General features: G+C 38.8%; 1 protein-coding gene across 2 annotated transcripts in view; it reads right to left on the bottom strand.

Moving 5' to 3' along the window:
• Positions 1-218: 218 nt before the first annotated feature.
• Positions 219-26,576, bottom strand: part of RPAP2 (RNA polymerase II associated protein 2) — an 83,741-nt gene continuing 57,383 nt past the window's right edge. For both annotated transcript variants that reach the window (XM_046000626.1, XM_046000615.1), the window contains 2 exons: positions 3,648-3,799; positions 219-659 (listed from right to left, as the gene is read on the bottom strand). In XM_046000626.1, the coding sequence (XP_045856582.1) occupies positions 3,658-3,799 (142 nt within the window). In that variant the 3' untranslated portion in view covers positions 219-659; positions 3,648-3,657. The remainder of the gene's footprint in view (positions 660-3,647; positions 3,800-26,576) is intronic.

Raw genomic sequence — 26,576 nt, forward strand, 5'->3', positions numbered from 1 at the left:
AGCGGCGAGCCTACTTCCCTCTCTCTCTCTCTCTGCCTGCCTCTCTGTCTACTTGTGATCTCTCTCTGTCAAATAAATAAATTAAAAAAAAAATAGCTGTGTAAACTCTGAAAACAAACTACAGTTTCCTTTTTTTTTTTTTTTTTAGACCTGTAAGATTAACCACATTGTTCAGGACTATTTTCTTTAAAAAAATAATGATTAGACTTCCAAAGGGCTTCATCTTAGATTGCATTTATTGAACCTTTTACTGTTTAGAATCTACAGTTTAGATTGTTGTGATGTCAAAATAGGAATGTTCTCAAATGTTTTGTCAACCAATATGATGGCTGGAATCATCCAGGAAAAAAATAAGGCCAATATTTATTGAAGTTTCAACTTAAGACTTCAGTTTTCATTTTTCAATTAAATAAAAATATTATTTCTTGCAGCTAGGGATGCAAGGACTTGGTTATCCTTGTTGGAAAAGTGGTTCTCCTCTATCTAGGGGAAGCCACTGTGCAGTTAGGCACTGGGAACCAGGGGGCTGAAATCTAAGGAGGTAAAGGTCTTTCTTGGAACAAAGCTAGTTATCTGTTACCACCAGAACATTACTGTGGCTAGAATTCCAGAAATGATGAATAGAAGTTCATCTTCTATTTGGTCTTCATGGATTATACCTGTGAAGTGAAAAAGACAGTTTGAATAAAACATCTAAAATATTGTACTAGCTTTTGGGAACACTGTTGATGTCTTCCCAGTACACACTGCATTTTTTCCTCATTATGTAGCAATTGTGGTTTATACGGAATAGACCCAACTCACATTCAGCTTGAGGGAAGGCTATGATGGGTCTAGGTAAGTAAGAAAATCCTCTCCTTGGGTCATCTGGGTGGCTCAGTGGGTTAAAGCCTCTGTCTTCGGCTCGTGTCATGATCCCAGGGTCCTGAGATTGAGCCCCGAGTCAGGCTCTCTGCTTGGCAGGGAGCCTGCTTCCCTTCCTCTCTCTCTGCTTGCCTCTCTGCCTACTTGTGATCTCTGTCAAAAAATAAAATCTACAAAAAAAAAAAAAAAAGAAAGAAAATCCTCTTCTCTTTTCCCCCATCCCTAGTCAGGATGATTGGGTTAGTTTATAGCAATCCCATGGGCACATGCACTGGTTCAGGGGTGCCCTCAATTAATGTGAAGTTCAAGACCCTTACCAAGACATTGGAATATACTACATACAAAGCTGGGAATTCCTGAACAATTTTGCCACTCAGCTTCGAAGACAGCCACCAATGATCATCTCTAGTATTCATGCCATTTATGCAGTCCTTTCACCCTGAATGTGGGATGGACCTAGTGATTATTTTCTAACTTGTCACGAAAAAAGTGATGGGATGTCACTTCTGAGATTGGTTACAAAAAAGCTGTGGCTTCCATCTTGCTCACTATGAGGGTAAGGCACATGACAAATATGGGGTACACTATGTAGAGGTCCCTGGATGACAGCCAGTGAGGCACTGAGGCCCTGAGGGCACCAGCCTGTGAGCAGGTAAGTCCTGCCAACAATGACAAGAGTGACCTTAGAAAGGGATCTTCCTCTAGTTGGGCCTTCAGACGACATGGTAGCCCTATCAGATAGCTTCACTGCATACTCATGAGACTGTGAGCCCGAAGCCCAGAGCTAAACTGCGTCCAGATTCCTGACTCATAGAAAATGTGAGATTAAAAAAAAAAAAAAAAAAAAAAGTCTTGAGTAAATTGTTAAGCTGCAAAAGATGACAATCATTCAATCATAAGAAAAGCTGGATTTAAAAAAAAAAAAAGCTGGATTTTTAAAATTTGCAACTGAAAACATATTAACAAACTTTTCAGTATTAAATTACTAGTAGCAAGTATATTAGACATTAGTCTTTATATACAAGTGAACTTATGATTTACAAAAATCATGTAAAGAGAAAAAAAACTGATCTACCTACTCTCAGCTATCTCTTTTCCTCATAGGGAAAATTATGTACGAGGGCTCAATTCATTAAGAATCCCTTATAATATTGACGAAGGTTTGGCAAAGGTTTACCTTTGATGATTTACATTTTTGTTTGCGTAAGTAAAAAAGTGATCACAGAGGAAATGTTAAGTCCACTTAAAACATCTACTGGGGGCGCCTGGGTGGCTCAGTGGTTTAGGCCTCTGCCTTCGGCTCAGGTCATGATCTCAGAGTCCTGGGATCGAGCCCCACATCGGGCTCTCTGCTCGGTGAGGAGCCTGTTTCTCCCTCTCTCTCTGCCTGCCTCTATGCCTGCTTGTGACCTCTCTCTCTGTCAAATAAATAAATAAAAACAAAACAAAACAAAAAAAAAATCTACTGGTGTGAAAGTACTTTTGAGGACTTTCAACATCGGTTTACATAAAAGTTTTTAAATATGTTAATTAAAATGATTCTTGGTACTATTAAAGCAGATCTGGAAGGACCTCTGGTTAAGGCATTTTTTTTTTAAGATCAATTTTCTGTTTCTGAAGCTCAATAAAACAAACTCCAACTTCACTATATTCTTAGAAGGGCCTCTAAATTGATGGCTACACAGGCCAGTCTAAGCCCACTCCCTAAGTAAAAGCTTTTGTTTTACAAGGTCCTTGGGCGAACCGGGTCATATGAAAAAGTCAGTGAGTATAAATAGGGAGGCAAGGACAGTGCTGACTCCTAACATTCAATTTTTGAGCATGCTCAATAAAGGGATGCTGTTCTTGTTTCCCTGCCAAAATTCTTCCCTGAAAAATCCTTCTCATATATTTAAAAATGTGCTTGAGGAGTTTTTTGGTTCTGTTTTTACAAAACATAAAATGATATATATGAAATGTGTTTCTGTAAAGTAGACAGGATTGCAGGCAGAGTAAGAGGTGGATTTTCCTTTTCTAAATTACCTATGCACTTCTGTATTGTTCAATTTTTGTAACAAGTTTGTATAACTTAAAGTTTAAAAAAGGAAAATGTTCCCCGGGAGGGTTTCACTTGTAGTTTCAGCTGAATTTCTTCAATCATAACATTAAATCAGTAACTATCTGAGCACCTGAGAGCGCAAAGTGAGAAGTAAGTGGAGGAAAGGGAGAGAGGTATGCCGAAGGCAGGCTGAGGAAGGGGACACTCTGGTAGTTGTGGAAGAGGCAAGAAGCTGGGAGATGAGGGGAGGGCTGAGTGCGGGGGAGCAGCATTAGGATTCAACAGTGGGGCTTAGACATGCACCTAGTTATCTGCTCAGGAGATGACTGAAGTAGTGACTGGGTTGGGGATGGTTTCCTCAAAGAGGGAATTGGGTGAGGATGTTCTCAGTGGATGGCTGCAGTAGTGAGGCTTCTTCCCAGGAAAGAGCAATATACTTCAACCAGGAAGATGGCACATGAAGCATGGTCTAGGTTCGAGTGTGAAGCTGGCAGGAGAGAGTTGTCTGGAGCACCAGAAACAGAACTAAGTGCAGTAACTATAAGGAGTGGTAACAACAAGGATGGGGCAGAGAGTAACAAGAGTGGACACACAGTGATAGGGCAACTGAGGACTAAGGGATAGTATGTTCTTCTTTAGCAAACTGAGGACATCTTGAGATCTATACTTGGTTTTTAAAATTCTGAATATGAAAAAAGATTCCGAACAGGCAACAAATGAAAAAACAAAACACAATCCAACTCACCACCCTGTGGTTAACAGCTGGTTTTAAATATGCTGGTTAAGTTTTCAAGGTCTTCATTCTTTAAATGTAATTCTTCAAGCAAAGTCTCTATAAACTGTGTAAACACCACATTTTCCTGAGAATGCTTCTGAATGCCAAGAATTGGGGTCAGTCTGAAAAGACCAAAAATATTAAATGCACATCCATGAAATAAGGAGGACTAAGGGGCTCCTGTGTTCTACAGAGCAGAGGGAATTTTTGTCACAGCAGAGAGATAAAGTCTTTCTGATTTAGCAAAATTCCCAGAGATAGAAGGGTTTACTAATAAAGGCAGAGAAGAAATCTCAGGAAAAGAATGAAAGATCAAGCATATTCTTAAGTTGGAAAGGAACCTAAAAGCCTGAATCTCTAACATGTTCTTCATTATGTCAGGAAAAGCTACCAAGTTCTCAGAAATGAAAATGAAGTCTTTCCACTTCGGAAAAAGAAGCTGTGGAAAGATGCTTAGCGGTAAGAACTACTTTAAAACCATAGAGAATGTTTATAGCACCTGAATAAAAAAAAAGTCAATGATAAGGTTTCATCTAAAAGGTAATCCTGTTTAACATTTTTTATTTCTAAAACACTAAATAGATGAATTACGTCTTATAAGGCACTTAATACAATCTTCTAAAGAACACTCAGCTTCTTTCCCAAGTCACTTCCAGTAAATACCCCTCACAATTAATTACATATAATATTCTCAAAAGTAATTTCAATGAAATGTCATTATTCACTTTTTAAAAGTCATGCTTACTAATCAAAGATTAAGACCATTACTTTCCATAGACTGTATATATAACTATATATAATAAGTAGTATAGGTTATGTATAAACTCCAGAGAGCATGCTTCACAGAGCCTTTTGCAGGTTATATTTCTGGAAAGCTTTTGGGGAGAAAATTCTTTTGTCCCCAAATATACTTACCACAAAGGTCCTCCAGGCACTTTTTAAACACTGGTCACTGCCACCAGGCACATCAAATAAAAATAAAATAACCCTCTGACTCAAGTAATCAGAGTAGAGCAACTCCACAGTAGTAAGTGTGGAAGAGGAGATGTTACTTTTTCAGAAATTGCTTTCTTGCTGAGCCTTCTTATATAGAAAGCAGAAGTAAAAGGAAATATTTGTCATATTGTCGAAAGACAGCTGGGACTTGGAGGAGGTGGTAAGTTCTCTATATCCCTCAAGGTATCTTAGCAAGAACTGGAGACTAGGTGACTCCAACAGCCCAGTGAAATCCAGAGTTCTACATGGGAAATCCACTGTAATGTATTGCTTCCCCACCTCTGCTCTATTTCTTTACAGTTGGAGAATGCAATACCAGGTTTTGGCATTTTAATGGGCTTTATCTGCAGGTATTCTCCAAAGGTCATTAGGCAACTGGATAACATAAGCTTTCCAATGCCAAGCCCAATCTGGGCACTTGGGCAAACTTAGGCATTCCTGGCCAGCTTTTCCTGACGCATCTTCCTACAGTGAAGGTGGAACCCAGAAGTCAACTCTGGCATTTTTCACACAAATATAGTCGCTCTTTCCCTGCAATAAGACCAAAGTTACTGGGGACTGGATAACTAAAGCTAAAATAAAACCAAGAAGTCAGTGGCACATCCAAAATAATTTGACTTTTTTTTTTAGATTTATTTACTTGACAGAGATCACAAGTAGGCAGAGGGGCAAGCAGAGAGAGAGGGAAGCAGGCTCCCTGCCGAGCAGAGAGCCCAACGTGGGGCTCGATCCCAGGACCTTGGGACCATGACTCGAGCTGAAGGCAGAGGCTTTAACCCACTGAGCCACCCAGGCGCCCCCTGACTTTCAAAGAGACTAGTATTTGGTTCTTTTATGAAAACAAAGTCTCAATTACCTCTCAAAGTGCCATTAGTATGTTTTGAAATTTAACCCTCAAATTAGAAGTAAATAGTGATAACTAGATTTCTCAACCTATGTGCTCATATAGAATAGAAAATGAGAGGATTAAGAAGCAGCTTTTAAGGATCATTCTATCAAGTGCCAGGGTTATAAAGTATTTTAGGAACAGTGATACTTCTCTAGCAAACTTATAAGGCTAAATTATTCTATCATAACTTCATTATGTGTTCATAGACACCTGAAAGTTTCATTTATAAAGAAGAAGGAGGGAACACATTAATGTAGAAAGACCCTCAGCTCATCTCCACAACACAGTTATTTCTACACCTACATGTTGAGCAATTCCCCTTGCAGAACTGAGGGCTGACTGAACAGGGATCGAGGGACCATGCAGAGAAAAGTTGGAGAGATGGAGACATAGTTAACAGGAATCCAACCGCGCCCCCCCCCCCCCCCATCTTGCCAAATGCACTGGGGAAGATAATAAGTACCAAGAGACCAAAAGTACAGCTCAGCCCTTGTGGCACAGAAGAAAAAGATGCACTTTAAAAGGGCATCTAAAATATAAAGGAACCAGCTACAGAGCATCTGAAAAATGGCAGGGAGCTGCTCAAACACTCTCCCTGGGTCCCAGGTACTGGCCAGAATCACTGTTTCTATTTCCTGTCCACCCTGACAGCAGACAGGAGCAGGGTACAGGTAAGTATCCAAGCTGGCCTGCTGCTTCAGTGAGCCTCAGTGCCTTAGACCACACTAGCCCCAGCTGCCCTGCTGTACAGGAAAAAAGGCTGTAGATTAAAAGAACAACTGGAAGATAATGGAATGAGTGCCATGGTTTATGTTCCCCTCCTCCCCTTCATAGCAGATAAAAGCAGGGTCTGGGTACCCTAGCCACCTCCCTGGTAAGCCAAGCCCCCTACCCCACCAAAACCAGCTGCCCCTACAGGTGGCCCTCCAACCCACACCTGCTAGAGCTCCAGTGGTCTCCCTAAGGTAGCCCCAGTGCAGTGCACAATGAACCACCCCTAGACAGCACCCACTATAGCTCCACCTGTCTTGCCAAGTAACACAGGCCTAATCATCATGTGGCGTGGCATCCTAGGCCCGTACCTGTTTCACTTCAGCTCTAGATGACTCACCAGGGCACCAACTGTACCGAGTGGCCCAGGGCCTCCCAACCCAAACCTGCTTCAGCAGCAGCTATCCTGCCAGGGCGTCCCAAGTGCAGAGAGCCCTGAGCCCTCCTGGATGGCATCTGTCTTGGCTCCAGCCATCCTGTCAGGGTACTCCCTGCATGGAGTGCCTTGGGATCCCCGGGCCCACACTTGCTTCAGCTCCTGCTGTCCCATCAAGGTGCACTCTACAGGTAGTACCTTGTAACTCCTAGCCCAAAGCAACTTTGGTTCCAGCTGTTCTGGCGTAGTGCCCCCTGCATGCAGTACTCAAGGACCACCTGATTATGCTTCAGCTCCTGCCACCTTGCCAGGATGCCCCAATTCCACCCCCTGCTGCCCACTTTGGCTCCAGCCATCCCACCAGGATGCTTCATGGCTAGGACATACTAGGAATCCCAGCCTACACCTGTTACGGGTTCAACCAGCCAGCTAAAGTCACAGGCACAGTCTACACTGTACATATTCCTACACAAGGTCATTACCTCCAGTCTAAGAGAAATAGCTGTTCTGTGTAATTTACATAAACACAGAAAATTAAACAAAATGAGATAGAGGAATAGGCTTCAAAAGAGGAAAGCAAAATTTCAGAAAAATAAAGAGAGCCTAGCAATCTACATGATAAAGAACTCAAAGTAATAGTCATAAAGATGCTCACTGGACTTGAGTGGATAAACTCAGAACTTCAACAAAGACAAAAAGTATAAAGAACCAACCAGTTGAAGAATAAAGTAACTGAAATGAAAAATATACTAAAGGGAATCAACAGTAGATGAGAAGATACAGAAGAAAGGATCAGCAATGTAGAAAACAGGGTAATGAAAAGGATCCAAGCTGAACAGCAAAATCCTAAAAGGATTTTTAAAAATGAGGATAGGTTAAGAGATCCTTAGGACAACATCAAATGTACTAACATTCACTTGACAGAGGTCCCAGAAAAAGGAAGGGGGCAGAAAATTTGAAGAAATAATGCTAAAAACTTCCCTAACTTGGGGAAGGAGACAGACATCTAGGTCCAGGAGGCACAGAGAGGCCCCAACAAGATGAACCTAAGGATAACTATACCAAGCCACTTGATAATTAAAATGTCAGAGTAAAGATAAAGTATCTTAAAAGTAGCTACAGAAAAGCATCTAGTTACATGTAAGGAAAACCCCATGAAGCTATGAGCTGATTTTTCAGTAGAATTTTTGCAAGCCAGAAGGAAGTGGTAGGATATAGTCAAAGGGCTGAAAGGAAAAACCTATAACCAATAATCTAACTAGCAAAGGTATTCAGAATTATAGAGTCTCCCAGACAAAAGTTAAGGAGTTTACCATCACTAAACCAGCCTTACAAGAAATGTTAAAAAGACTTCTCTAAGCAAAAAAAGATAAGTCATAATAGGAAATTATGAAAAGAAAAAACCTCATAAGTAAACATAAAGTTAATAGGTCAATCACTAAAGAAGCTAGTATGAATATTAGAAGACAAAAGTAATAAAAACAGCAGACATTTCTCTAAAAAAGACATTTAGATGGCCAACAGACCTATGAAAAGATGCTCAACATCACTCATCAGGGAAATGCAAATAACCACAATGAGATATCATCTCACACTTGGTAGATGGCTAAAATAAAAACTCAAAAAACAAGTTCTGATGAAGATGTGAAGAAAAAGGATCCCTTGTGTGCTCTTAGTGGGAATGCAAACTGGTGTAGCCACTGTGGAAAACAGTATGGAGGTTCCTCAAAAACTTAAAAATAGAACTATCCTATGATCCAGTAATTGCACTACTGGTATTTACCCAAAGATTACGAAAACACTAATTTGAAGGGATACATACACCCTTACGTTTACTGCAGCATTATTTACAATAACCAAGATATGGAAGCATCCCAAGTGTCCATCTATAGATGAATGGATAAAGAAAATGTGGTACACACATACACAGTAGAATATTATTCATCCATAGGAATGAAATCTTGCCATTTACATCAACATGGATGGATCTAGAGTTTAGTGCCAAGCAAAATAAGCCAGTCAGAGAAAGACAACTACCATATGATTTCATTCATACGTAGTATTTAATAAAGAAAACAAATGAACAAAGGAGGGGAAAAGAGATGACCCAAAAAAATAGAATCTTAACTATTAAGAACAAAGAGAGGGTTACCAGAGGGGACGTGGGTAAAATAGATGAGGGAGATTAAGAGTACACTTCCTGTGATGAGCATTGAGTAATGTATGGAATTGCTGAATTCTATTATTATATACCTGAAACTGATATAACAATGTATATTAACTACACTGGAATCATATTTTTTAAAAAAAGTAAAATCAGTTATATTTAAATTAAGGGACTCAGAAAATAAAAAATATATAAAATATGATATATACATAAAACATGAATAGGAAAAATGCAGTGCTTTCAGAGTGAGTTTGAACTTAAGCAACCATCAAGTTAATACAGACCACTATATAATTAGGATGTTATATATGAACCTCATGGTAACCACAAACCCAAACCCTTTAAAAGATACACAAAAAATTAAAGGAATCCAAGCCTGAAACTAAAGAAAGCCATCAATCACAAGGGAAGAGAGCAAAAGGAATGGACAGAGAAGAACTATAAAAACCACCAGAAAACAATTAACAAAATGGCAGTAAGTCCATACCTATCTTACTTTAAATGTATATTCTCTAATGCTCCAATCAAAAGACACAGGGTGACTGACTGGATTAAAAAACCCCATATATTATGCTGCCTACAGGAGACTCACCTCTCTCTGATCAAAAGACACAAACAGACTGAAACGGATGGAAAAACATATAACCATGCAAATGAAAGTGCAAAAAAAAAAAAAAAAAAAAGCCAAGAGAGCAATACCTATACAAAAGAGACTTTAAGACTGTAGTAAGAAACAAAGGGGATTACATAGTGATAAAGGGATCAATCCAACAAAAGAATATAACAATTGTAGATGTCTATGCACCCAACACAGGAACACCTAAATAAGGAAATATTAACAGACATAAAGGGAGAAAATAACAGTAATACAATAACAGCAGAGGACTTTAACAACACACTTACATCAATGGATAGATCATCCAGACAGAAAATCAATAAGGAAACAGTAGCTTGGAATGATACATTAGACCAGATGGACTTAAGAGATATACCTAGAATATTTCATTCCAAAGCAGCAGAATACACATTCTTTCCAAGTGCACACAGAACACTCTCCAGAACAGACACATGTTAAGCCATAAAATGAATCTCAGTAAGTTTAATTAAAGATTTCAGTTATATCAAGCATTTTTTCCAACCACAATCCTATGAAACTAGGACTCAAATACCAGAAAAAAAAGTCTGGAAAGACCACAAACATAGGGAGGATAAACAACAGGCTCCTAAACAACAAACAGGTCAACCAAGAAATCAAAGAGGAAATTAAAAAATACAGGGAGATGAATGGAAATGGAAACACAATGGTCCAAAGTCTTTGGAATGCAACAAAAGCAGTTCTAAGAGGGAAGTTTACAGTGATACAGGCCTACCAAGACACAAGAAAAATCTCAAACAATCAAAGCTTAGCCCTAAAAGAATTAGGAAAAGAAAACAACGAAGCCCAAAATTAGTAGAAGGAAGGAGACAATAAATAAAGATCAGAGCAGGATTAAATGAAATTGAGACTTAAAAAAAAAAAAAAGGAGGGGCGCCTGGGTGGCTCAGTGGGTTAAAGCCTCTGCCTTCGGCTCAGGTCATGATCCCAGGGTCCTGGAATCGAGCCCCTTATCGGGCTTTCTGCTCCGCAGGGAGCCTACTTCCTCCTCTCTCTCTGTCTGCCTTGCCTCTCTGCCTAGTTGTGATTTCTGTCAAATAAATAAAATATTTAAAAAAAAAAAAAAAGGAAAAAATAATCAATGGAAACTAAGACATGCATCTCTGAAGAAGTAAATAAAATTGATAATCCTCTAGCCAGATTCATCAAAAGAAAAAAGAAGACTCAAATAAGTAAAATCAAGAATGAATGAGAAAAATGGACAACATGGAAATACAAAGGATTTTAAGAAGCTAGTGTGAAAAACTATATGCCAATAAATGAGACAACCTCGAAGAAATGGATAATTTTCTAGAAATATACAATCTTCCAAAAAAGTGAATCAGGAAGAAATTCGAAATGTGAACACACTAATTACTAGTAACAAAACTAAATGGAGTAATCAGAAATCTCCCAGTAACAAAAGTCCAGGACTAGGTAGCTTTACAGGTGAATTCTACAAACATTTAAATAAGAGTTAATAAGTACTCATTTCAAATGATTCCAAAAAACAGGAAGAAAAAAACTTCCAAATTCATTCTACGAAGCCAGCATTACCCTAATACTAGACAAAGACACTGAACAAATCTACAGGCCAGTATGTCTGATGAACATGGATGCAAAAATCTAAAAGGCAATCTACTGAATGGGAGAAGATATTCGCAAAGGATATATCTGATAAAGGGTTAATATTCAAACCATATTAAGAACTTATACAACTCAACACCAAAAACAAAACAAAACAAAAAACAGACAGTCTGATTTACAAATGGGCAGAGGACCTAAAGACAAATCCTTATGAAGGAGACCTACAGATGGCCAACAGGCAGGTGAAAAGATGCTAAACATCACTAATCATCAAAGAAATATGAATCTAAACTACAAAAAGATACTACCTTATACCTGTCAGATTAGCTAGCATCAAAAAGACAAAAACAACAAGCACTGGTGAGGATGTGGAGAAAAAGGAACGCTCATGAACTGTTTGGTGGAATGTAAATTGGTTATAGCCATTGGGGAAAACAGTATGGAGGTTCTTAAAAAACAAAAAATAGAAATACCACATAATCCAATAATTCCACTACTAGGTATTTACCCAAAGAAAACAAAAACACTATTTCAAAAAGAGATATGTACCTGTATGTTTACCGCACCATTATTTACAATAGCTAAGGTAAGATAGGGAAGCAACCCAAGGGTCCACTGACGGATAATAAAGTTGGGTATGTATTTACATACACACATGCACCATGGGTTATTCCTCAGCCATAAAAAATGAGAACTTGACATCTGCAACAACATGGATGGATCTAGAAGACATTAAGCTAAGAAGAAAAAGAGAAAAACAAGTACAGTGTGATTTCACTTATATTTGAGAATCAAAAACACAAAACAGGGGTGCTTGGGTGGCTCAGCTTCAGAAGGAAGCATCTGCCTTCGACTTAGGTCATGATCCCAGGGTCCTGGGATGGAGCCCTGCATCTGGCTCCCTGCTCTGTGGGGAGCCTGCTTCTCCCTGTCCCTCTGTCTGCCACTCCCCCTGTTTGTGCTTGCTTTCTCTCTCTGCATCAAATAAATAAATAAATAAATATTTAAGGAAAAAAAAAAAACAAAACACCCCAAAGACTCAAAAAAGCAGAAACAGAGCCATAAATACAGAGAACAAACTGATGGTTGCCAGAGGGGAGGAGTGAGGCAAGTGGGATACAGTAGGTCAGTCATAGGGATAAAAGGTACAACACAGGGAATATAGTTCACAGTATTGTAATAGGTGTAGTGTGGTAACAGGTGGGAGCTACAACTGTGGTGAGGATAGCATAACGTATAGAGCTACTGAATCACTATGTTGTACAACTGAAACTAACTTAACATTGTATGTCAACTAAACTTCAATAAAAACATAAATACAAAGAAAAGATTTATATGATCTAAGAAAACAGACTCAATCCTTTCTTAGCATAGTGATTTGGTCCCTTTACACAAGATTGCAAATAACTACCTCAATGATCTTGAAGGAGGGGGGACTCCACACTTCTGTGTACAGCATGTTGCAATGGATAACAAACCTGAAGTCCTAGCCATTGTTCCTCCTACATAAACTAAACGTCTCTTTCAGAGTTTTATTTTCTCCATCATGGAACTTTTTGTAGGGCAGGCTTTTAAAATTTTTCCTTCATATTCTTGAAAATAGTTCTCAGTTAATTTCAAGTCCTTTAATCTTTCCTCATAAATGCCATCTGTCTGCTCCTTATTCAGATTGGTATTCTTTCCTAAACCCCCTTCTAGGTTCTCCTTTTCCTAAAATGTACTGCCCCCGAATATACATATTGTCCTAATTAATTACTTCAAAATAATAACATACTTCCCACCTCACAGAAAGATACCACAAAATAAAATCTTTCATGTCAGTGTTATCTCTGATGTACTATCTCAGGATCTTATCAAACACCCTTCTCCTCCCTTTTTTTGTTTAACTGACTCCCCAGACTCCTTTCTTCTTAACTCCTTATCTGTGCACTTAAACTTTTTCATTAAGGAACTCCCATTCTATTACATATTGAAGGGGACTCAAGCCTCTATTTTAGTCCTGAAACTTGTAATACTGAATACTAAAGAAAGCCACAATAAACAAAAAATAAAGCTCCGAAAACTACTTCTACTTGAATAAACAGTAATACACTCCAGTTGGTATTTATGTGTTTTATGTAGGAAATACCTTTAAAATAATTAACAGAAAATGTGATTGGCCATGAGTAAAAACAAAAGACTTTTATGTTTCAATTATTTCTTTCAAGTGCTTTTAAGTAAGAATAAAAACCTCTAGAGGTGACACTACAAATACGGCTTCCCACAACCTGTATGCTGGAGATTATAATTAGAAAAAAGCGACCTAATACCTTGCAACGTATAAATCACACATAAGAAAGGAAACGTCTCATTAAAACTCCGCCGAGTCAAATCTCTACTCTGAAAAGGCAGGCAGCCTTATATAACCGGTTCTTTACCATATGGTAAATGGTATGACAACAAAAGCAAAAAGCCAAGTGTCAAACTGCATCTTATTGATAAGACTATTATTTAGCAGACTGCTCCACACATGCTTCATCTCAGAAGAAGAGAATGCCAGTCAGGTTAGGACAAGTACCTTCCATTTGTTATGACTGAGCTATCAAACATCTGGTTAACAGGAATTATGCACAGTAGTGAGAGGACTTTCACAGTCTGACAGCTGAAACAAGAGAGAGATTTCTAATTAAGAAGTGGCAGTTAAAAAACCTCCATATTATATCCAAGGTTTCAGAGCTGTACAAACACTTATGTCTGCGAAGTCACCTATAAGTGTGTGTGCGGTTTGTACCCCATCAACTGTGAAAGCTATAGAAAGAGAGCCGTGGTGTAGCGAGCAAGTGGACTACACGTCCTGCAGTGTGATCACAGTCACTCATGAAGCCGGATTTTTATATGGCCTTCCCTATTGTGGTCCCTACGGCTTTGCTCATTGTACTCATTCCCCCCGGAGAATACATACTGTGGCTTCTGGAACACCAGAAATCATAGTCCAGTCCAGATTACCCTTTCCTGAATAGTCTGGGTGATATGTGTGAAGATCACGTAGGCACTTGCCTGAAATGATATAGCACAGATATCCTTCAACTTTACCCTCAAAACTAGAAGAAAAGCAACAACTCTTAGAGTTTCCTCACTCTTTATTGTTGATTTCCAAACTCACAGAATAAAAAATGGTAGACTGTTGTAAAATGACACTGACCGATACTCTCAAAGTCAACACAGCCTTAAGAGAAGGAAGAGCTGTGAGAACATCTATGTGAATAAATGTCACCAGAAAGCATGCTTCTCTTTGGTTTGGGGTTGGAGGAAGGGACAGGAAGTGAAAAGCCACACACTTTTCTGTACCTATCAGATTTGAGAAATTACTGGGTTCACACAGAGTTCTGTTGCAGTAGGGAAACCTGTTCTGCTGATTACCATGCATAAAGGTGATGAACATGCAGAGGCTGCTAAAAGATAATGCTGGGCTTTAAAGAAATTCTTAAACACTCACTCATCCTTCAGAAGCTAGTGCTGGGAAGGAGAAGGTAAGCAGCATGCACCAGCACTAGGCTTGTCACTTTAGCAGTTAAAACAGAACAGATACTACAATACCTGACACTTGGGGGGCTTCGAAGAAAACAAAAGAAAAAAAGTCTTCTAGGACAGATGAGGTATCTTTCCTAATAATGGCCTGGCTCAGTGCAGACTCTAAAAGCTGAGGTTTACCTGCATAGTCTTCTTTTATAAGGCTATTCCACCACTTAATTTCCTTAAGTGGGATTTAGTCTCAATCTATCCATCAAGTTTCCTTCTGACAGCTGACATATCTGAGGCTTTGGACAGGGTAAGGGATTTATCCAGGGTCACAGTGGCTAAGAATAGTGCTAAAAATGGACACCTTTATCACAAAGGCATCTTGCTTACCAATGAAGTCTCGTTACTCCTTCCTTCCTGCAGTAACAATTGTTACTTCACCCATATTTTATCTTCTAGAAATGAGTTGGGATTTTTCCTTCTTCTCTACAAGAACAAATGCTAAATGATAAAGGATTCAATCAGAATACCTCTGTCTGTACATACACACACTCAAAACTGAAACAAAAGAGACCAGTATGTAACACAATGGGTCAAAGTGTCATCTATTTTCAGAAATTTGAGGGCTCACACAAACCCAAGACATTTTGCAAATACATATCTCTGATTTAAAAAAATTTTTTCTAAAAAAAAAAAAAAATTTTTTTTCTAGTATAAACTTTGAAAAGGAATTTTATCTACTTCAGGGCTCCTTAGCATATAAGTAATGAAGATTTCATGTTCAATGTAACTCTTTTTCCACCTTGCCTATTTCTTACTGGGGAGAGTGAAGAAGAATACTCAACTCTGTCAGTGATTCTCTAAAAACATGTGTGTAATCTGCGGCCCCTGGCTTCATCCCTGAAGTAACAAAATACACCTGAGCACAGGGAAAGAACCAAAAAAGCCACCCTGTGGAAGAGCTTTTCTTTTTCCACCTATCAACATGGACTGGCTCACGTGCACAGGTAACTACCTCGTGGCACTTTTGTAAGCTGCTATTGATGTTTTTATGTAGACGGTAAACTCGGTTTTACAACTGACAAGGAATTCAGATACTTTAATAGGGGTGGTGGGTGGCTTTCTAAATTGGAGTAAATGAATTCATTTCCCTTGAAGAAATGCCAGTTGTTTTCCCAGTTCCCTTTGTGGCAGGATCTCAACCACTGAGTCAAACATTTGAAGCTTCAGTGATTTCCAAGTTTGTCAAAAGATTTTTTTTTTTTTCCTTTATGAGACTAATTTGTTGGTCTTTAACCTTTCTGTGAAGTTGCAGTAAGTGTGAACTCCAAGGTTTGGCTTTGTGACTGATGTGACTTTCTTAAGGTCACACAGTCAGTAAGAGATGAGCAAATAACCCAGAAGTACTCCCACTAGTCCACACTTCTAACCACTTATACCACACAAGTTCACATGTCTGATTCATTTTAAGAACTGAGTATACTTTATGATTTCAAAGGCCCACTTGTATATGTTCTTCAAATAATTTCTGAAATCTATGACTGCAAAATAAAATGTGCTAATGAAAACTGACAAGTCTGTTGTTTATAATTAATCTTTTCTCTATGACAGCCAAAAAGCACCTTCCAACACCATTTACCAATGAAGACTTTAGAAGAAAGCTAAGAACTGCCTTAAAGCAAGCAAATCCTAGCAGACATAGCTAAGTCAACTGATTTAGCATAGCTCTGGTAGACTAATAATTGCCCTGGAATTAAGGATAGTGGTTCTCAATTCTGTCTGTACAAGTTATAATCACTTTTGGAACTTAAAGACTACATATGTCCACCAGACCAATGAATTAAAATCTCTGAGTCAGGAACTGATATTTTTTTAAAACTTCCTATGTGATTCCAATGTACAATGAGTGTTGTACTGTAAATTTCTCAACAGAATAAATTTGAGTAGTTCTGATTATGTGTTATACCTGTTACTTACACAGTCCAAAGAAACCAAATAGCAAAGGAAATGAAATCTTTGCATAAACAGCTAAGTAAGAAAACTGAAGGTAGCAGAGTCTCAAAGAATAGTCTCATCTATAGGAATTTATTCAAGGAAGTAATTATTTCTACCTGAGAGGTCAAGGAACGCTTCTAAGGAGGCAGTGACATTTGAACTAGGCCTTCAAGTCTAGGACAGACAGATATGAAAAGGCAAATGGCATTTTATTTTTTTAAAGATGTTATTTATTTATTTGAGAGAGAACAAGAGAAAGCATAAGAGGGGGAAGGGTCAGAGGGAGAAGCAGATTCCCTGCTGAGCAGGGGGCCTGACACGGGACTCCATCCTGGGACTCCAGGATCATGACCAGAGCCAAAGGCAGTTGCTTAACCAACTAAGCCACCAAGGTGCCCCGCAACTGGTATTTTAAACACAGTTCAGAGTGCTAACAAAGATGTCTGTAGGGGTAAAGAGTGGACACAATGTAAGAAAACAAGAGACCAAGTTGGAGATGCAGGTTGGGACCACTTTAAGAGAGCCTTCCATTTCAAGCAACATTACATAGTAGGAATGCTATGTTAAGTGCTACTTAACATGCTTAAGTGTCTTTTCAAAACAAACTGTTCAGTCTCTTTCCTACCTTTTATTTAAGATTTTATTTATTTGACAGACAGAGATCACAAGTAGGCAGAGAGGCAGACAGAGAGAGAGGAGGAAGCAGGCTCCCCGCTGAGCAGAGAGCCCGATGTGGGGCTTGATCAGAGGACCCTGGGATCATGACCTGAGCTGAAAGCAGAGGCTTTAACCCACTGAGCCACCTAGGCACTCCATCCCTTTCCTACTCTTATGATTAAGTTTCTCAACAGAGAAATCTACATTTGCTGACTCTACTTCCTCATCTTAATCTCAGATATAAGAGTTTATATATTCCTTCCAAATATATAAGAACTTTTTCTTTTTTCCAAATGTGCATTTTTCCCCCCTTGGGGAAAGAACACATATCTTAATTCCTTTTATTTATTTTTAAAGATTTAAAAAATTTATTTGTCAGAGAGAGCGAGTGTGAGAGAGCACAAGCAGGGGGAGCAGCAGGCAGAGGGAGAAGCAGATTTCCTGCTGAATAAGGAAACTGACGTGGGACTTGATCCCAGGACCCTGGGATCATGACCCAAGCCAAAGGCAGACACTTAACCAACTGAGCCATGCACGCATTCCTTTACTTCTACTTTTAATGTACAGTTGACCCCTGAACAACATGGGTTTAAACTACATGGGTCTTTTTTTTTAATATATAGTACAGTACTACATTTTTCTTCCAAATGATTTTCTTGATAACTTACTTTATTCTAATAATATAGTATATATACAGTATATACATATAACATACAAATGATGTGTTTAATCATCTGTTTATGTTATTGGTGAGGCTTCCAGTCAACAGCAGGCTATTAGAAAAGTTTAGAGGGAGTCAAAATTTACATGTGGATTTTTGACTGTAGGGGGGAGGTCAGAGCCCCAGCCCCCATGATATTCAAGGGTCAACTGCATAACCATGTATCTTAATGTATAACCTTAGTTGCAGAGAATTAGTGGCATTTAATTTTATAATTTTGGGAACTAGGAACATGTGAAAGGTGTGTATATCTCAGTTTTCAGATGAACATTTTTCTCTGCAATGAAACTGTAAGAATACTAGTTCTAACCTGGTAACTGCTTTATTCTTAGGAAACATTTTTGCATTGTAGCTGGTTGGCCAACCACTGTAATTAAAAACCTCCATACGACAAACAATATCATAATGTGGGGGATGAAAAACTCAATGGAAAGAAAAATCTGTAAATAAATGGAACTCTGAAACAGTACAGGCAATTCAGTTACTATAACATGATTTCATTTCCAGTAATTGCAGGTGTTCACAAAGCAGTTTGTAGTAGTATTCCAAGTACTTTTGCTCCACTGGAATTTTCAGTATTAAGCCTTGTGTATATTTTAATATGTCTCGTCCTTAAAGGCAAGAGTATACCTTTTCTGGCTGTACTAAAACGACAGAAAGCCAACTCTCAAACTCCTCATTTAAAATGGACAGTGGAACAACATAAACAGCAATAACAAAATATGAAGCCTTGTTTTACCCTTTGACCTAAAATCTTTTCTAAAGCTATGTAAAAATATTTAGACAAGGAGTAAAACAGAAGCATTTGAATTTTGCCTCCAAGAACTATGTGACTTTACAGTTAACTAGAACATAAGAATGAGAAAAGTCAGTGGCAGGAAGAATACTGAAAAGGTGTTAAGTCTCTATAATAAACAATCTAAACGGAAGTGTTTGAAGGCAATAGAGGAAAAACACACTAGCAATTAGGATTTTGAATTTAACAAATGCTCAATACACATGGGAATAATTTTTTCTCCTTAAAACTTTTATACAACTTTGCAAGACTAGTTAATAAAATACATTCATAAAACTAGTTAAAGGAAGAGTTTGCCTCTAGAGTAAAATTTTCCATTAGGACCCATTAATATTTGATAAATACTTCCAATTCAACAAATACCAACATGTAAAACATTTAAAGAATTCTCCAGAATACTGTCTGTGATGCACGGATAAATAAAATATTTGGCACAATACCATATATACTTGGTAATTAATTGCTCTTTAACCAATTCTTCTATTTTATCAGTCCACAGAAGATAAAAGATTAAGTCCATGGAAGGTAAGAGAAAAGCAGTATTTGGCATCAAGTTTTTAAATCAAAGAAACTTTTAAAAAAATTTAAATAGTCACTAATTTTATAATTACAGGAGTTAAAAAACAATCTCACATTTACATCTAGCTTTAACTGTTTTTCATTAATTTTATTAAAGATTTTATAACAATCTATTTGCAAAAAAGCAATGCCAGATTGGGCTAAAAGTAGCGATCCTTTTCAGGCTAAATAATCACACCCTTATCAGACCATACCCACCCTGGAAAATATGAATCATTACAGAGACACAGGTCACTGTCCTTCCTTTCACTCATTATAGTAAGCAACGATTTTTGTTTTTTCCTCTGCAAAGCAATTTTACCAGTGCTACTAACTCTTGTTTAAGTCCATAACATCAACAATAATTTACCCAAGTTGTTCTTATCCATTCATTTGATTTATTCTATAAGAAAGGATTTTTAAAAAATTATTTACTTATTTGAGACAGAGAGAGAGAGAGAAAGAGTGCAGGTAAGGGGCAGAGGCAGAGGAAGAAGCAGGCTCCCTGCTGAGCAGGGAGCACAATGTGGGAGCTGGGTCCTAGGACCCTGGGATCATGACCTGAACCGAAGGCGGACGCTTAACTAAGCCACCCAGGTGCCCTTGATTTATTCTATAAATTCTGAGTATTTTACTTACTAAGTGCCAGCTTGAGTATTTGGCACTAGGGAGACAAAAGTAATCTAGACAATGCCCTTGGCTGAAGGGGATTATGTTTTGGTACGGAAATAATTTCAAATTCACCTCACTTACTGTAGACATCTTTCTTGGGTTAGTACTGTTTATGCATTGTCCAACTGCAACTTCTAGAAGAATGGGTAGCCTCTTATTTTCATGTAGAAATGTGTGTGTATATATGTGTGAAGTACATGCATATGGCCCTAGGAATGATTTGTGGGTCATGAAAAATGAGAAGGAAGGGAAGGTAAAAATCATGAATATGAAAAAAAGTTAGTCACCAGAATGAAACATATTGGCTGTATATAGGTCAAGCTTAGAAAGGCTGCCTTACACTTAATTCTCTTAGGACCTGCAGTGCAGCAGGGTAAGAATCAACCAGAGTAAGTAATAAAGCAATAATACTAACATGGATTTTTGGAAGGAGAAATATACAAGGCTTGGTTCATTCACTTTTGAAATTAAGTAAAGAAGGCAAAATGTTAGCAAATAATACATTCAAGGCAAGGTGAGAGAAACATGTGGAGGAAACAGTGGGAAAGAGAGGTGGGTGACAAGGGTTAGAGAAGAAAAATTAATAGGCAAATTTACCTTTGATGACATTCCCAGTTTCTTCATGGGCCTTATCCTGCCAGTTACCCTGTGTCTTTTTAGTACTCCCAAGTACTCTACCTAACATTTCCTTGCTCCCTGCCACCAACAAGCCCATTCCTCCACTATCTTGAGAAGTCTTCTGAAGATTTACCATGTCCTATCGAGTTAGAATTGCTTCCCTCTCCTCTTCTGCCAACCATATGGAGTGGTCAACATGTGCTATGTATAATATCTTCACAACTGTCTATTGTAGTAGTCCTTGCAATTTGGTCTCCATGCCTATCATCCTAAAAAATGCTTTCTTGAAGGTCACCTACAATCACCTAATTGCTGAAGCCACAGCCTTTTTTCAGACCTCATCTTTTTTCAATAGAGGATAAATACCGGGTTCTCAGAAAGGTAGTTACTACTTCTTTCTTTAACCTCATAACTGCTTTGGATTCCTTGGCAGCATTCTGGTTGGATACATACCTTTCTGAAGTATACTGTGCCAAGTAAAGTGAACATATTTTGAAGTTAGATAGTCTGAGTCTCAGGTGTAATCTTGGACAAAGTCTTGGACAAAGTTTGTTTCTTCCTCTGGGAAGTGGGACACCATTACTGGCCTTACTATATTGTGAAGATCAAATTAAATAATGCATGTCAAGACTCCAGCAAGGTGGTGCACATAGCTGATGTTCAAAAATATCCACTTTCCCTCTTTCTGCTTTTCCTGTAGTGCTAAGGCATCCTTGGCATGGATTCCACAGATTCTATCTCATACTGACTTGGCATTTAACACCCTCTACCTCTGGCATCTCACCATTTCAATGCCCACTCCAGAGTCCAGGTCTTTCATTTTCCTTACCATTAAAAAAAAAATTACTTATTTTAGTAATCTTCCCGCTCAACGTGGGGCTCAAACCCAAGATCAAGATCATGTGCTCTTTTGACTGAGCCAGCCAGGTGTCCCCCTTATCATTTTTTTTAAAAAAGTACATTAACTTTTTATGTAAAATGTGACAAAATAATTTGTAATTACTTTATACAAACCAACCACAGGAACTATAAAGCTGGCCAGGTGGGCTTCAGAGCTACATTACTTTATCAGGATCATCTTTGCTTATTTCTACTAGGGTCCTTCCTCAGGGATACCTATACACCTTCCACATGGTTCTCTTAGTTGCGGTTCTTTATCCAAAGACTGGGTCCTCAGTTGTGCCTTGCTCTCCTTGATAGATTACTTCACTTTCCACTTCAGAGTTGAAGGAGTGAAGTCCAGAAACGTGCTGATGTAACATGCAAATGCAACAAAAATCATCCAGCCAAGCGTGATCATGGTAACAAGTAAAATAATGTCCAAGACACAAATACACAATGAAAGGCTATTCACTAAGATCTTGGCAAAGGAGTATGCTCATGAAACTAGCTGGTAGAGGTCTTGCAAGTCAGTTCTAGTCCTTGGCTCCAAAAGATCTACAATGCCCCCTTTACTGTTTCTCCTCAGGTCCTTCCTATTCCTCTCCTTACAGATGTTCCCAAGTTTCCTTCCAGCAAGCTGAATCACGGCCCCTGGGGACTAATGTCTTCCCAATGGCACTCAAGGTCCACGTTGGGGCGCTGGTCTGACTCTGGGCACTGGATGTGGGCAGACTCCTTACCATTCTTCAGGTCCAATTCCACATTTTCAACTACCTAGTGAGGAACCACCCAAGTGGATAATCTGCCTGAACCTTTCTATTCCTGAATAGGAAGAGCCTTGGTGCTTGTAGAGCAGGTATTAAACCAAATTCACCATCTCTTAAAATTAGTTCCTCCTGCCCATTTCCATAAAGGCACCAGTATTTTCCCAGTCATCTGTCTTAATATAGGCATACTGCAGAGATACAGTGGATTTAGTCCAGGCCATTGCAGTAAAATGAGTATCATAATAAAGTCAAATGAATTTTTTGGTTTCCTAGTACATACAAAAGTTTGTTTACACTATACTGTAGTCTATTATGTACAATAGCACTATGTCTAAACCACCTTAATTAAGAAATAATTTAAAAGTGTTATCACCCGAGCTTTCAGTGAATTGTGATCACTGATGACGATTAATAATAATAAAATTCAAAATACTGCAAAAATTACCAAATGTGACAGAGAGACACAAAGTGAGCAAATGTTATTTGAAAATAGTGCTGAGAGATTAGCTCAATGTAGGGTTGCCACAAACCTTAAATGTGTAAGAAATGTAATTATCTGCAAAGCACAATATAAAGCATAATCAAATGAAGTGTGCCTGTATTTTGAAATCATTTGTTATTCCCCATCCCCCAACACACATTGCTAAACCTTGTAGATTCTGGAGTTGTAATGTCTCTTATCATCTCTCTCTCTCCCATTTAATTTTCTTCGTAATCATTTTAGTTCACTGCCCCATTGCTCTTTGGTTAACTACACTATCACTACTGGAGAGTTTGAGAAATCATTTTCATAAACGTTGTGGGCAAGAATAAGAATGCAAGAGAGTAATGAAAAGCACTGGAATCACTGACAGCAGACCAGTTCTTTAAGAAGTTTGCTAAGTGAATGGATAGATCGTCTGAGGGGGGGTTTGTGAAGTAAAGGACAAAGCATAGGTTTTTCTGTTTTATTTTTTAAACTTCAAAGATGAATAAGCAGTTGTAGGCAGGAGGGAAGGAGTCAACACAGAGTGAGAAAGGATGGTTTCCTAATCAATCTCATTCATACATTAATTCAATCACTGCCAGCTATTTATTACAAATCTATAATTAGGCACAATGCTAAATAGTGGGTATGTAAGGGTGAATAAAATCAGATAAAGAACCAGGCCCCAAAATCTTCAAGTTGAACAACGGAGGCAGATATTAATCAAGTAATCATACAATTAAGTATAAAACTGAAAACAAGTGTAGGAAAGGTAAGTGCATGGTGTTATCAAAGCCTATTTGTAAAGATATCTATTCTAGTCCGGGAACTCACAAAGGAAGAGAGGAAGGAAGAATATTCTGGACAGAAGGAATAAGCAGTGTCCTACGGAGAGGGTGTGATGAACAGGGCTGAAAGGAGGTCAGCGTTCTGGGAAAGAGAACAAGGTAGGGTGGTGTGAGAGGAGGCCGGAAAAGAAGGGGCTGTACTACTCAGGGCCATGTAGGCCACAAGAAGAGTTTTTTCTTTAAGAGCAGTTGGAAGCTTGTGAAGGACTGGTGAAGGACTGGTAGAAGACAGGATCAGATGTGACTCCAGATCTCTGCAACACTAATCTCCTAAAGTGCAGGTTTCATGACAGTAGTAGTCTGCTCAAAACTTAAATGACTTTCACTGTCCACTGAAGTAAGTTTTTCTGCCATGAAAGGATCTATCTCTATGGTAGACCCAACTTTCCAACCATGCTTTCCAGTTATTTTGTTCTCTTCACCAAATCCCTTCTTTTTGCTTTTTTGTCCATGTTAGAGGTACCTCCTAGAATGCCCTTTTTTTTTTTTTTTAAGATTTTATTTATTTGAGAGAGAGTGAGCAGTGAGAGAGTATGCTCAAGTTGGGGGAAGGGACAGAAAGAAAGGGAGAAGCAGACTTCCCTGCTGAGCAGGGAACCTGATGATGTGGGGCTCAGTCCGAGGACCCTGGGATCATGACCTGAGCCCAAGGCAGACCCTTAACCGACTGAGCCACCCAGGTGCCCTATAAAAATAAGTTTTATAACAATTGTGCTTATAGAATCCTCTACAATCCGTGGACCTTTTTCCCCTCACTTTTTACATTTTATTCTAGGAATAAGTCTTGTCAGTGAATTGGGATGTCTAGAAAGTTGCTCATGTGAATTTTAGCTTCTTTATTCAGTTCACATTTAGGGAAATTTTTTTTTTAAGATTTTATTTATTTATTTGCAGACAAAGATCACAAGTAGACAGAGAGGCAAGCAGAGAGAGAGAGAGAGAGAGAGGGAGGAAGCAGGCCCCCCGCAGAGCAGAGAGCCCAATGCAGGGCTTGATCCCAGGACTCTGGGATCATGACCAGAGCCGAAGGCAGAGGCTTTAACCCACTGAGCCACCCAGGTGCCCCAAGGAAATTTTTTAAGTTGTCCTCAAATAACACTTTCCTTTTTTACTTCCTACCCCCCCCCCCAATTTACTGAGGAACAGATCTCAAGTGTTCATTGATAAATCTTCTTTAAACTACATATGGTGGGACGCCTGGGTAGCTCAGTCAACTGTCTGCCTTCAGCTCAAGTCATGATCCCAGCATCCTGGGATTGAGTCCCACATCAGGCTCCTTGCTCAGAGGGGAGCTCACTTCTCCCTCTGCCTGTTGCTCCCCCTCTTACTCTCTCTGACAGACAGACAGACAGACAAACAAACAAACTAGATATGGTACAGCAACCTGAGTTTCTTTTCTGAGACAGTATCATCTTGTTGTTAGCTAAAGGACTGATAAATACCTGACTTCTAGCTCTGATTTTTCTTCTTCTTTTATTTAAAAGAAGATTTTATTTATTTGACAGACAGAGATCACAAGTAGGCAGAGAGGCAGGCAGGGAGAGAGAGAGGAAGGGAAGCAGGCTCCCTGCTGAGCAGAGAAGCCCGATGTGGGACTCTTTCCCAGGATCAGGACCTGAGCCGAAAGCAGAGGCTTTAACCCACTGAGCCACCCAGGCACCCTGATTTTTCTTCTATCTAAAGAGTTGGTTTAGTCTTTGTTTGTGCCTCTATTCCATGCCATGAAAATCAATATAAGTAGATAAGTATATACACCAGAAAAGGAAAAGAGACCCACACTTCATTGTAACATCGTAACTATAAATCATTGTAGAAGCTGGCATCTACACATTAATTGAAAAGGTTCCAAATATTTAGAAATTTGAATTAAACCATAGAAAACAGAGGTGTATTGAGTAGCTGCTACTGGTAAGACGGTATTTTAGGCACTGTGGGGGATACAAAGATTAAACCAAGCCTCTCCACTCAAAGACCTTACAGCCTGCTGGATGCTGAGGAAAGGGGGAGGTGAATGTGTGCACAGGTAACCTCGGTAAAAAGTTAAATATATCAAATGGCAAAAAAGCAGCACAGACTACTGAGAGTTTCAAAGAAGCAAAATATCTCAACTAGGAAAATTAAAAAAAAAGGGGGGGGGTTTCACAGAAGTGTGGTTTGTGATGGGCCCAAAGGATAGAAAGGGTTTCAAGAAATAGAAATGAAAGGATGAGGGCATTCTGAGGTGCCTGGGCGGCTCAGTCAGTTAAGCACCTCCCTTCTGCTTAAATCATGATCCCGGGGTCCTGGGACTGAGCCCCACATCCGGCTCCCTGCTCACCAGAGAGTCTGCTGCTCCCCCTGCTCCTCATTCTCTTTGTCAAATAAATAAACAAAATCTAACCCCCCACAACTCCCCCCATATTTTTACATTAAAAACAATCAACATACACATTTTATTTTGCTTTTCACCACCCTAAGTATAATGCTGAGGTACTAAATCACTCCAGTTTCCTTTGCATCCTAAGCTTTGATGTGGAGAGCAATATAATGTCAGCTAATATAATGTCAGTCTGTAGCAGAAAGAGAGTAAAGGAATCTTGAGGGGTGTTCCTCCTCTTGACTTAAATGAGTACTCTGTAATCTTTCCACAGAAAGAGTGACTAGCCATATCAATCAAAGAATTTCTTTGCCAAGCTCAATGACTAAGATCATTAAGTAATAATATTTGGGCAGAGTCACCAGGGTTCTTTATCAGTAAAATTAAACTGTTTTCTAGACAATATGCTCATCCTCATTGTCTCTTTCAGTAGCCTTTTACACATTGCATTTGAATAACTTCTTACTTATAACAACTCATAGTTGAATTCACACTACTAAATTGACTTAACCTGGATATAGCCTAATCCCTCATTTTGCCAACAGGAAAAATAATGCAAAATGAGGTTAAGAAACTTGCGCAAGGCTATACTGCCTGTGCAAAGGGGGGAAAAAAGGATATAATCCAGAATGAGACTGAATTTAG

Source organism: Meles meles, chromosome 1 (assembly GCF_922984935.1).
Source record: "Meles meles chromosome 1, mMelMel3.1 paternal haplotype, whole genome shotgun sequence".
Classification (NCBI taxonomy): Eukaryota; Metazoa; Chordata; class Mammalia; order Carnivora; family Mustelidae; genus Meles; species Meles meles.